This window comes from Vollenhovia emeryi, unplaced genomic scaffold (genome assembly GCF_000949405.1).
Source record: "Vollenhovia emeryi isolate VEMERY1.0 unplaced genomic scaffold, V.emery_V1.0 DF939125.1, whole genome shotgun sequence".
NCBI classification, from domain to species: domain Eukaryota; kingdom Metazoa; phylum Arthropoda; class Insecta; order Hymenoptera; family Formicidae; genus Vollenhovia; species Vollenhovia emeryi.
Genome location: NW_011967241.1, coordinates 911,178 through 922,719, shown reverse-complemented (window position 1 = coordinate 922,719; position 11,542 = coordinate 911,178). Strand labels below are relative to the sequence as shown.

Here is an 11,542-nt window from a genome sequence, read left to right as displayed (position 1 = left end):
CACTTGTGTAGAAAAGAGAGAAACTAACATTTCCATCAACGTCAGTGTTTTCCTGACCATATCTGGCATTTTTAATTAATACAAAAAATTTATTGCGAAAGATATTACCTCAACCAGGGTTTGAGCCTGGACTTTCCTACACTCTAGACGGGAGTCTCACCAATTCGACCACCGAGGCGTATGATAATATTTTGCGCAATAACAGTGCAAAGGTGTTGTCTACGCGTCTATTTCGACTTTTGTCAACTGCGCGCCGTTGTACGCAGAACTGTCGAATGCGCGATTATCGCGTTGTGTCTCAGTGGTCGAATCGGGGAGACTCCCGCCTAGAGTGTAGGGAAGTCCCGGTTCAAACCCTGGCTGCGGTAGTATTGTTCGCAATAAATTTTCTGTATTATTAAAGTTGCCAGATGTGGTCAAGAAAACACTGACATTGTTACTTATTGCTGACGACATTAAAAAATTGTTATTAGTTAATATTTTTATGTCGTATCTCTTGCATTCCCTTCGTAATTCGTTTAGGAAAATATTAAATGTCGCGCTGCAATTGACACTAATAATAAAATGTGTTGTAGTTATAGTCAAATACCCGGAGAAAGAAAATATTACGAATCGGGTGATTCTGAAGAAACGACACCCACCGTCATATGCCTCACAAAAAGTTTGAAATGGTGGTACGTCGGAATAAATTTACAGTATGTCGAGTCCGTAAAAAAGATTACAGTTTTTACTTATTATTTGCCTTCAAAAGTTAATTATTTGTCGCGACGTCTGCACTTACATACTGGACAGGTAAAGGTAATTTTTCTAGCAGCGATAACAGCAACAACATTGCGGCAAGGCATTGTAATGTTGCTGCAACGTTCTGCGTTTGCTGGGATTAAACTTGAAATAATACGTTATTGGTGCTTGAAAAATTACTTTGTTCGTTGGTAAACTATTAAAAAATTTCTGGAGTTTTCAAGATCTTTTATAACTTGTGGGAGAAAAGTGCCGCAACTTGATTACAATCGGGAGTTTTCAATCTAGCGGTCTCCAAATAAAATCGATACTAATGCATTCGTGTTAGACACATTATAAATGTAATAAAACCTTTGGTAAAGGATTAAAATGTGTATACATATACTTTCGACGGCGTATGCCACGTGCGACCTAATCTGGTTTTTCTCGTTAGTTTGCAGATAGTAACTTTCTCAACTCCACCGCACATCCGACTTCCCGAGAACCAGCTGACAACACAAGCGACACCAGAGGAACTTGACGCGGTGCTTACAGCTCGAAAAGTGAGAATACGTATAATCTGCCAAACGCAAATCAGCGATCACAAGCGGGCCAAGAACAAGGAAGAAATCAGGGACAAGCGGTGGACACGGAAGAGTCGGGTCGTAAGAGCTCCGGGAGGGATAGCCTTTGATTGTGATGTGGTGGAGCCCCCCGGAGGGCCGCGGGGGCAGGAGGTCAAAGGCTGAGCGTTCGTGAGGGCAACAAGCACGGCTCGGCTGTCCCGTGGCGAAATCGTCGGTAGGGCGGAGGAGGAGGTAGGATGGTGTGACCTCCGGCGTCATCCCGCCCGACGCGGAGGTGGTGCTGGAGGTGGCGGAGGTGGCGGTGGAGTCGAGCAGCTGCTGCCCGACTCGGAGGAGGAGGAGCCGACGGCGATGTCGAGGCAGCTTCGAGGCGAACGAGACCACGTGAGCCGCGACTACCAGGAGGGTTACCTCGGTGATTTTCGGGACTTGCGCGACCTCAGGGATTTTAGGGACTTCCATCGTGACACCCTCGACGAAAGGGACGGCGAGGGACTGCGGGAGAGGCCCGCCACTGGCAGGACGACTTATCGGGACGACTATCCGGAAGAATACGATCATCGTCCCACCGCTGCGTCCACCTCGGCAAATCTTACCAACAACCCGGTGAGTCGCAACTTCTTTCCATGGGGTAATGGATCTGTTTACTTAGCCAAAGTATTGTAGATCAGAATACAGTATATCAAAGAAAAGTAGATATGCGTGTGTATGTCAGATATGTGTTTCAAAACTTTGAAAGAACATTGCTATATCTATAATGAAATTACGTTGAATTTCCTGTTCAACGGAAGAAAGATACCAATACGTACAAGACCTTTGTACTTTAATAACGCAACTATTGAAATATCCTTCGCGCATATCTTCAAAGAGTTATAACTTTTGAATACAAAAAAATTTTATGGGCTCTCTCTCTTGCCGCTACCGTTCAGGCTATGGTTGTGCTCGTACGACGGTACTTGCAAAATGAAGGCGTAAGAGTAATCCTGTATCTAATATTAAACACTAAAAAGAAGAAAAAGTTTGCAGAAAGTAAACAACGTAAGTTCAAGGTAATTATAACTTTAAAACGCGCCTTGTCACCTGCAAAATAGAACGTTGCGCAGCGCGATAACGGCTGTCTTTCCGCTCTTTCTCGGCGGCATTATATCTTGCGACTACATCGTTGTGTAAGGAAAGCGCGGCCGTACCTATTAAAAACTTGCTCCCGCGAGCCCGCTTAAACCTCCAACAGCTATTTGTATAGCATTACCCTCCCCTTTCGCTCGCGTTACTACGAACGAGGAATAGTTGCAAACTTGGACCATCAGCAAGAGTTGCAAATCCTATCGAAATTTATATTGCCGGTGGTTTCCGCCCTGCATATTGGTTTCTCCGCGCGATAATATACTCACGCTATCTCCCTCTCTCGTTACGTTAACGTCTATTTAGCGACGTGGTACAAAGAATTCGGCATAATCGGAATGTCCATACGAGATTGTCTTTCGCAAAATCTGTACATACTTCCGTAATATCTTCTAATGTATGTAACAGGCAAAATATAATAAACTCATGATCGCTAACAAATAGAATTGAGTTTGCAAGTTGACACGTTGAATTTTATATCACGTAGCTAAAAAAAGGTACTTCGAGTTTACCGAAGACTCCAAATTAAAATTAACTGCAATACTGGAACAGTGGCTATTTAGTCGAACGGAGCGATTTATTCGATAGTGTTATTACAAATCGCCGACAATAAATTAGCGAGAAATTTCGCAGTTAATCGTTAGACTGAGATGCTCCGGTATTCTCGTTAACGGGTAATCATAGCCGTCCTATAATGCGTGCATATTCTATTATGCAATATTCGTCCGGATATGCTCTCGGCACTCGCATTTTATATTGGAACTCTATATCTCGCAGTACAGGGATTTCACTGCTACTCTGTACACCCCGTGCTTTCTTATCGGGCAATAAATTCAAATTAACGTAACCATTGATTAATATCGTCGTTACGATCTAACTATTTATTGCGGACTACGCGATACCACGTGCGCGTACGTATTAATTCTGGAATTCCATATAATCGTGCCATGACTCGCTTCATCGCGAAGAAACACGTGCTCGTTGATATTACTATCGCAAACTTTTATGCCCGTGTCTCGATCGAGATTGCTTTATGTGGCCGGACAATAAAATTGGAATCGCTCTATTCCCGGGTAGCGCTCTGGAAGCTGGTTTCGCTTTAATTTTTTTAAAACAGAAGGCATATAATTTGTGCTTGCACACAGGTACATTGTAACGATTTCAATTAGGATGAAGTTATTTTCGATAATATTCTCGAATCATTATACTATAATAATACACAGAAAAGGACTTGATTATAGATTACAATATTTTCCATCAAAAACACAAAATTTGCCAATACAATTACGTTAACGAAGTTTATTTGTTATTTAGTCTTATGTCACGTAAAATTTCTGTGTATGAAAAAATATTATTTTCAAAGCGCGGGACAAAATCATTATCTATATAAAGAATTACTAATTGCATCGAATATAAATTATACCAATGTACTGATTTATAAAAGGATCTAACTAATTGTAAGTCCAACTACGACTTAAATAAGTTTAATGTAGGTTTCCTCGAAGGACACGCTATTCTTTATAGCTGCCATTCCTCTGTTCGATAGTTGGTGGGCCACTTAGTCGTAAACAATCTTGTTTGCGCAGAGCCAGAGCTTCTGTACGAAGTTTCCTTTAAACTTGAAAGGAGGTCAAGCGTGTTACAGGACGAAACTGTGCAACGCGAGGCGAGGGCGCGATATCGAGGATGAGGGGTCGACCTCTTTGACGACAGTGCTCTCTTTAGGCTCTCTTTGACATCCTCGGTAATCGGCGCTGGTACTCTTCATTTAGCGCTCTTACAATTTTCATGGCGAGGCGTCTTCGATGTCACATCCGCGGGGTCCTCTCATTTGTAGCTGTATTCATCGCGGCGTTCTTCCCTGCTGTTCGCATCTCGAGGGTCAGACTCGCTAATGAGAGGGACGGGAAACCTTGCATAGCCCCGGAGGGTGAGATGGCGGGGATGACAAGGTGGAAAATGGAATCTGCCCTCTCGGAGGACGCTTTTTCACCGAGCGAGTATGACGCACGACTCGCAAAACTGGGCCACTCTGTCCCTTACGACAACGATTCCGATGTATTAGTTTGCTCGAGTGTAGCGCGGTATAAATCTCAAGTGTTGTTTGTTCAATTTTTGACACCCAAATCTAATGAACGGCCTTGTTTTAATTTACCGACAAATCTAACGTCTTATAGATAACTACTGATAATTACACGTGGCGATTTTATTTCTTACTGTTAGGGGAGGCCGCTGTACAGGGTGTACTAAAACCACCGGATATCCTTTTAATCGTAAATTCTTTAGAAACTTTCAAGACAAAAATTCCAATACAAAAATGTCGGGGCTGTAATAGTTTTTAAATAATAAGCGATTACATTTCACAAATGACAGGCCTGAGATTTCGCGCGCTCAGGTACGGCGACACGACGAGTGATAAAGGTGTTCCTACGAATATCGCCCTTTTTAGCATAGCGACAACTTTCACAACAGACTTAACGATTCATTCTCGAATTAATTGCTCCTCTTGTTATCTTTAACCATTTCTTCTGTTAACTTTGTGTAACGTCTTATTAATAAAAGGCAGGGGTTCACTACGACGAGCATCTTGATCGGACTGACATCCTTCGATTTAGTCGATCTCCGAGATTCTGAGTGAACTTGGAATTTTCAGTTAGATTCAATCTAGCCTCCCGCCTCTCTTTATCCTCGAGTTTTCAAAATAACCGGATCGTCGTCTTCCCAAATGTTTTCTGTCCCGTTAAACGGCGACTTTGGTTCTCGCTCGCTCGCGAAACACATAGGAACACTTTTATCGCTCGTCACGTCGCCGCGCCTGAGCGCGCGAAATCTCAGACCTGTCATTTGTGAAATACTAAATCGCTTATTATTTAAAAACTATCGTAGCCTCGACATTTTTTCATTAGAATTTTCCTCTTGAAATTTTCTAAGGAATCTGCGATTCAAAGGATATCCGGTGGTTTTAGTACACCCTGTATACACTGCGAGCACATACACAAATACCAAAACTGTTCCTGCTTGAGCAACGGTGCCTCGTTGCAAGGTTGACTAATTTCTTCGTGGCTCGCGAGACGAGTCATCACGTTGAATTTAATGTTCGCAATTAAACTGATATATATCTTCGTATAATCGTACTATTGCACGCCTGTTCCCGCGAATAATTCGACTATCGCGAGAATTTATTTCGCGTTGTCCGATTTGTCCAAGTCAGATCGTGAATACAAGACCACTTCATCTCTCTCAGGCCTCTCGCTGATGATGTGTTTTCGTTGACAGATCTTTAATCTATTCCGAACGCGCGTTATCTTCAAGGAAATCGAAATTGCGAAAGTGGAGTTACGAAATTAAACTGTTCGCCGCGACCGGATTGATGCGAAACTGCAGATTTATTTCAACAGTTTAATTGTTAAACAAATCGGCGCCCTCTTTCATATTCCACAACATTTTTCTTTTTCAGCGCGAGTCAGCCTTTTACGTATCGCATTGCAACGTCTGACCCGAGCGATGTGATATTTTTATCCAGAAATAATACCGTGGGAAGTCAATATGTTCATAAGATATCCCTCACGTATTTATAAATTATGTCCCGCGGACGTACAGAAACTCTTATTGACGCGGAGATGGCCGGAGTCCACTCGCCTTGATCATTTTATTAAGACGTTACGCTGCATCAGCTTATCGAATCGCAAGCAGCGCCTCTTGCTCGCGACCATCCGCGTCGGATTCGAGGAGTCGTTCTTTTAATCGATATTGTTAGGTAACGGGCACGGGCGTGTTCGCATTCATCATGCGCATTTATCGTTGCACCGTTCACTCACACCGATTGCGCATTCAGAAATCTTACACGCTTCGTAATTGTCTGTAATTATGCAAATACCGATCGTATACTCGTCCACATTACATTCGCAACTGTGTAGTTACTGCGTATGATACGATAATCGCGCGTGGACTCAAGCGAGAGCGCGTGATGAACGAACTGATCGTCATTGCTTGCCGCCGATCGCCGGTTTTTTTTCCAAATTGTGTGATTATCACCATTCAATGCGTCAGAAATGACAAGTACGTTTCGTTCTCGAATGAAAATCGCCCAGGAGGGAGAACGAGGGCTCGCAATGTCGTCGGAAAAGCATACCGCTGGGTAGAATCGTGCCGTGTTTCCAAAATTCTCCATCTACAAATATCGCCCGTACGTATGTATGTAAATGCTAATGTGTACATATATACGCGTCATATGTGCTGCACTGCAGCGAATGGAAATCGAATCGATGACTCTTCTACCTGAGAGATACTGTCTTCTTCCAAAAATATTATATAGCTGGTATTATGTCAGGCATTTCTGGGCTTATATGCATAACGAACTAAAATGTTTTTAAATATATCGAGTGAGATATGTAACTTTTTATAGATATTAGAATAGAGAAAGAAAAGTTTACTCACGAAGTGTATATTTTGTACATTTGCGCTACAAGATATCGCACAGTTAACATTAAAGATCTCGTCGTTGTTGTGCGAAAATGAAAAGTAAAGTTAGCATAAAAAGAGAGATATGATTACAAGCTGTAACAAAATTATTGGTACAAAACACGCTCCGGCCTCTGCAAAGTACTTTAGAAATACAAACTGCACAGCCACATAATTTTAATCGCTCGAACTGCATTAATCGTATTAAGTGTGCATTTGTATTCATTAATTGGAGATGCATATTTATTCTAAGCCGGATTATATAATTTGAGGTGAGATACTGCAAACTGGATTGGGTGGCGGAGGACGAGGAAATCTGCAGTGGAAAATTTCGATTGACGTAAGGTTGCGTTAGCATTAACATCTAATTGCCGCAATGCGCGCATGTGTAACTTGAAAGTAGAGCGTTGTTACTGCTACCGCACGCAATTAATATCTCTCGATCTGCATGCGAAAAGGCAAGTTATTACTCCTGTAATAGCTTCACTGCCGCGAAACATGTAGGCACCGCGCGCTGGAGATTTTAAAGAATCGGACCACCCACGTTTGTTTCTCTGGCGGAAATTCGATAATCCAATCCGTCATTTACTTCTGCGAATTTATAAGCAAACGATACGCGGTGTGTGGTATAGTTGTGACACCGGCAACTCGTTTTTCATGATTGTTATAATGGAAAAATAAGTAAGCGCAAAAGTAACATAACGCGTGGACGCATAACATTAGACAGTATCCTTTCTTGGGGCACGTTATATCGAAATAAAAGTGAGAAACGCTTATTCTTTATAAAAGAGAAATGTAAAAAGTCAATTATAAAACGAGTAATTGTCCCAGAAGATAATCACATTGATGATTATATGTAATTTCGCATCGTTGATAATTTTGCGGTCATTTATTTGCGCAAGTTTAATACGGATAAGTGCATAATAATTTCCAATTATTTGTTACTTAAGTCACCATTTTTATGAAAAAAGAAATACACTTAAGGATTCTGAAATAGTGCATGTGAAAAAACAACTCGCGATAAACATCGTCGACGAGAATCGACGGACAGGCAGATGAAAGGTCGTGAATAGAGGTGGTCTCTCATCGCCTCGCGAAGAGTTCTTCAGGGTAGTAGGTCTCTGTAGCTGTTTTAGGTCTGCGGACCCGGTTCCAACGAATATAGGTCAGTGTACAAACCGGCAGGAGCAAAAGAGCTGAATTTTTGCCTGTGAGCACGTCTCGATCCTCCTGGACCGAGTCTCTACTTCAGCGAGTCGAGGACTGCTAAACGGCCAAACGGGTTTGCACGGGTGTGTTCCCTTCCTTTCTTCCTTCTTTCTCCCCGTCTCTCCTCCCTCCTCGTTTTCTCCTACCGAGAAAGGATTCCGCCAACCGTGTCTCTTAGGCCCGAGTCGAAATTATTGTTAATAGGCCGCTGTCAGTGTATTGCAAGGATATCAACATGGGCCCCTGGCTATCCGCGTGCCCCGAGGATATCGTTTAACGTATGGTACCTTAATACCTTCAGTAATTAAATACTTATTGTTCTAGACCGCGTTTGCGTCGTATTTTATTTTTTTAAGCGGTAGAACGGTCTTGCGAGCGGAAGGACTGTGGCGACCGACAGAGATCGAGGCGAGTCAAAAGAGTTGACTTGCCGAGAAGCTGGCACAAATTTTCTTTCTTGCTTTCTACATTATATTTGTCATCGCAAATGTCTGCGATGTTAATTTTAAATGCTTGCGATAAAGTATCCGTAGATCGCTGTAATGTTCAGTGGCTGAGTATGTGAAAATATAAAAGGACGCGAATTAAAAATATATCAAAAACAGGTTTTTATCTCGCCGTGAGTTTAGTTTTCGATAAGTAACATTTACAGCGAGTATCTCGTATTTCATTAAATGACACGAGGCAATCTATTAAGGTGCGACGTAGTATCGGAGTACTCGTTGGCGCATAGCCAATAAGGACCAAGCAAGCAGGACTCATGCATCGGTATATCGCGCGGTCTTCGATCGTGTCATACGCGTCTCCCTTCCATCTGCGACCGTGAGTTCTGATTTGGAATTCGCAGTTGCATTCTGATCCGATACCTCGGGTGCGTGATGCACCTGCTAAAGCGGAACGTCTTCCGTTGCGAATGGCTCGCGAGGAGAGGTAAAAAGTAAATTGGCTGTAAATTGTAGAATTAGCACAGTTGTTTATTATTTATCGTCGTACACGTTTTCAATACAGGTTGAGACGTTCGACCGAGAGTAATTTCAATCTTCCTCGAAATACTTGCGCGGGAATACACATAATGAATCGTTAAACTTAAGGACACACGCCGGTTAAATAGAAATTTAACGGGACCAATTAAAGCGAGACGTAAGAGACTTTTTATTTCAGATCTCGAATTCTCCACCAAGTAGCTCGTACTACCCGCTTTTACGCATGATTTAATTGACGGCTTGTTTGCGCTTATAGATTCCGGGATTGCCAGTGTGTAAATGATGAGAAAGTGCGTATCGCTTTACAAGTCGACTTGTATAAATTCCACCGAGATATATTTCTAATTTAATCCTTGATGCTCTCGATACAGCAGAGCACTTGGGCCGATAACATGCTTTCAATAAGCAGAACTGATCAACGTAAAGGCGCAACGCGGAACTGACTCGCCAACATATTTATAGAATGCACTTTCAAATTAGCAATTCCGGATAGTTTTATGATAGAAACACTCATTATTCGGCTGCCAGTTAATAGACATCCGTCGCCCAATATTCTCGAATTATTATCGCACAACTGAATAAATCAACGTTTTCCCCTCTGTTACCGTTGCGGTAATTAAGATGTGTAGTTATTTAAAAATTATATGCGCAGAGAAACTGCTATTTTCGTTTTAAATACAGTTGGAATGCGGAGAGCTGAAAGTAATAAAATAGAAACCGAGTATACGGGCGTATTGCGTTCTGCTTACGTTGTTCGATGGCGGAGAAAAATGGCCGGTGCAAAAAATACGAGCGTAATAAAACCGAAAAATAAGTGACCACGGAGGGAACCATTATTTGCGGAGTAAAAACGCGGAGTCTTGGGATTTCATAGAGAGCCTTTTGTTATTTTAAACCCTAATCCACGGGAGCACGAAGGGAGAGGTAACATCTAAACTCTGTTGCATTCCTCTCCATTCTTTGCCCGTGAGCACTTTAGAGCATCCTTTTTCCTTTCTACTATACCGAGATTCATATACGCGCGTCGTGTGCACACGCATTGTGTGTTATTCTGGCCGGTTAGCGATGGGACTAACAATAAGCGATATAATAGAAATTGTAGTATTTTCGTATATAATTAATTGATACAATATTACGTCATGATTTATTTTCAAATATGTATCCGCAGCTTACTGTCGTCGTCTTATTGCGAATGAGCTGTTTCAATAGGAGCATTTAGCAAATAATGTGACGTAACGAGCATATGTTGTCCCGTCGTAATTTTTATTTCACCGGACTCAACCCTTTCTCAATTGCAATGCAAACCAGCTTCCCAAAACTGTCCGGTGGCATATCGTATCACGTGAATTTTGTATTGAGCAACTCGAAGCCAACCCTACCCTCGACAAAAAACTGACGAGAGGCCGTTTTAAGCCTCGCGTAAAACGTCGTCGCTGCGCCGAGGATAACGACGGTGGCGGCGGCTGATGCCGCTTCTCGTACACCTGCGGAATTAGCTGCGAGAAAAAGCCTTTGGTGAGGCCGCGTGCCACCGAAATTGCAGAATTATTATTCTTCTTGGAATACCGTGACGCCAGTGTCGCCGGGTTGCATTAGAGAGGACGCGCAAGGTGAGCGACGAAGGAGAAGACACATTGAACGATATGAGCCAGAAAAGAACGAAGTGGAAGAAAGGGCGGAAGAGGATAAAAGCAAAGAGGGGAATATTTCTTAGGGCCTTAGGACCTACCTTCGTACACAATCGCGTCATGTCCTTCGGCCAAGTAGCCTGGAACACGAGCACGGGCACGGGCACGAGGACGAGCACGAGCGAGGCGTGCACCCTCTTATGCTTCATGCACCTGATCGGGGGCTCCTGCCGCTTAATTGGAAAGATTCACGAGGAGGATCGAGTATTGTATTCGCGGACAAGAGTCGCGTGAAGCACGCGAGGAGGTGGCGCGATCGTGGCTTAGCCTGATGGAAGCGCTTTGCTCGACAGCGAGATGAGGTGGTTTCGTGGCGCGATAAGCAGGCAGGGGCGCAAGGTGCGTCGGAGTCGTTAGCTCGATCGTTAACCGCCGGAGTTGTCTTGTTCGCGAGCAAAGCGTGTTACGTAATGAGTTAATACCGCGGAAGTTCGTAACGTTCTTCTTTCTCCGCTTCCGCAGGCGATCAGGCGCTCTTTGCGTCTTTACCCGCCCTCTAAGAGGATTAAACGCACCTCGCGCATGCCGGCTCAACTGCTGTTCTTGTTACCTCCCGAGGCACGTGGCACTACAGGTCGATTAAGAGTCTTTGGTAGTAACGACCCTCTTTAATACTTATACAGGGTGTTATGTAATAGCCGCATCAGCGCTTATTGTGGGATAGAGTGGACTAGACTAAGTCGAAAAGTCCTCTACCATTTTGCAATTTTCGCAAAAGTCAGCGAGTTATTAATTATTAAAAGTCGCTGTCTTAGGCCGACCCACTGCCCAA

The 11,542-nt window shown here is 43.2% G+C and overlaps 1 protein-coding gene across 2 annotated transcripts in view; it reads left to right on the top strand.

The window, feature by feature from the left end:
• Positions 1-1,638: 1,638 nt before the first annotated feature.
• The window catches only part of LOC105569203 (zinc finger CCCH domain-containing protein 13-like), a 33,951-nt gene continuing 24,047 nt past the window's right edge, over positions 1,639-11,542 (top strand). For both annotated transcript variants that reach the window (XM_012025443.1, XM_012025442.1), the window contains exon 1: positions 1,639-1,913. In XM_012025443.1, coding sequence (XP_011880833.1) covers positions 1,659-1,913 — 255 coding nt within the window. In that variant the 5' untranslated portion in view covers positions 1,639-1,658. The remainder of the gene's footprint in view (positions 1,914-11,542) is intronic.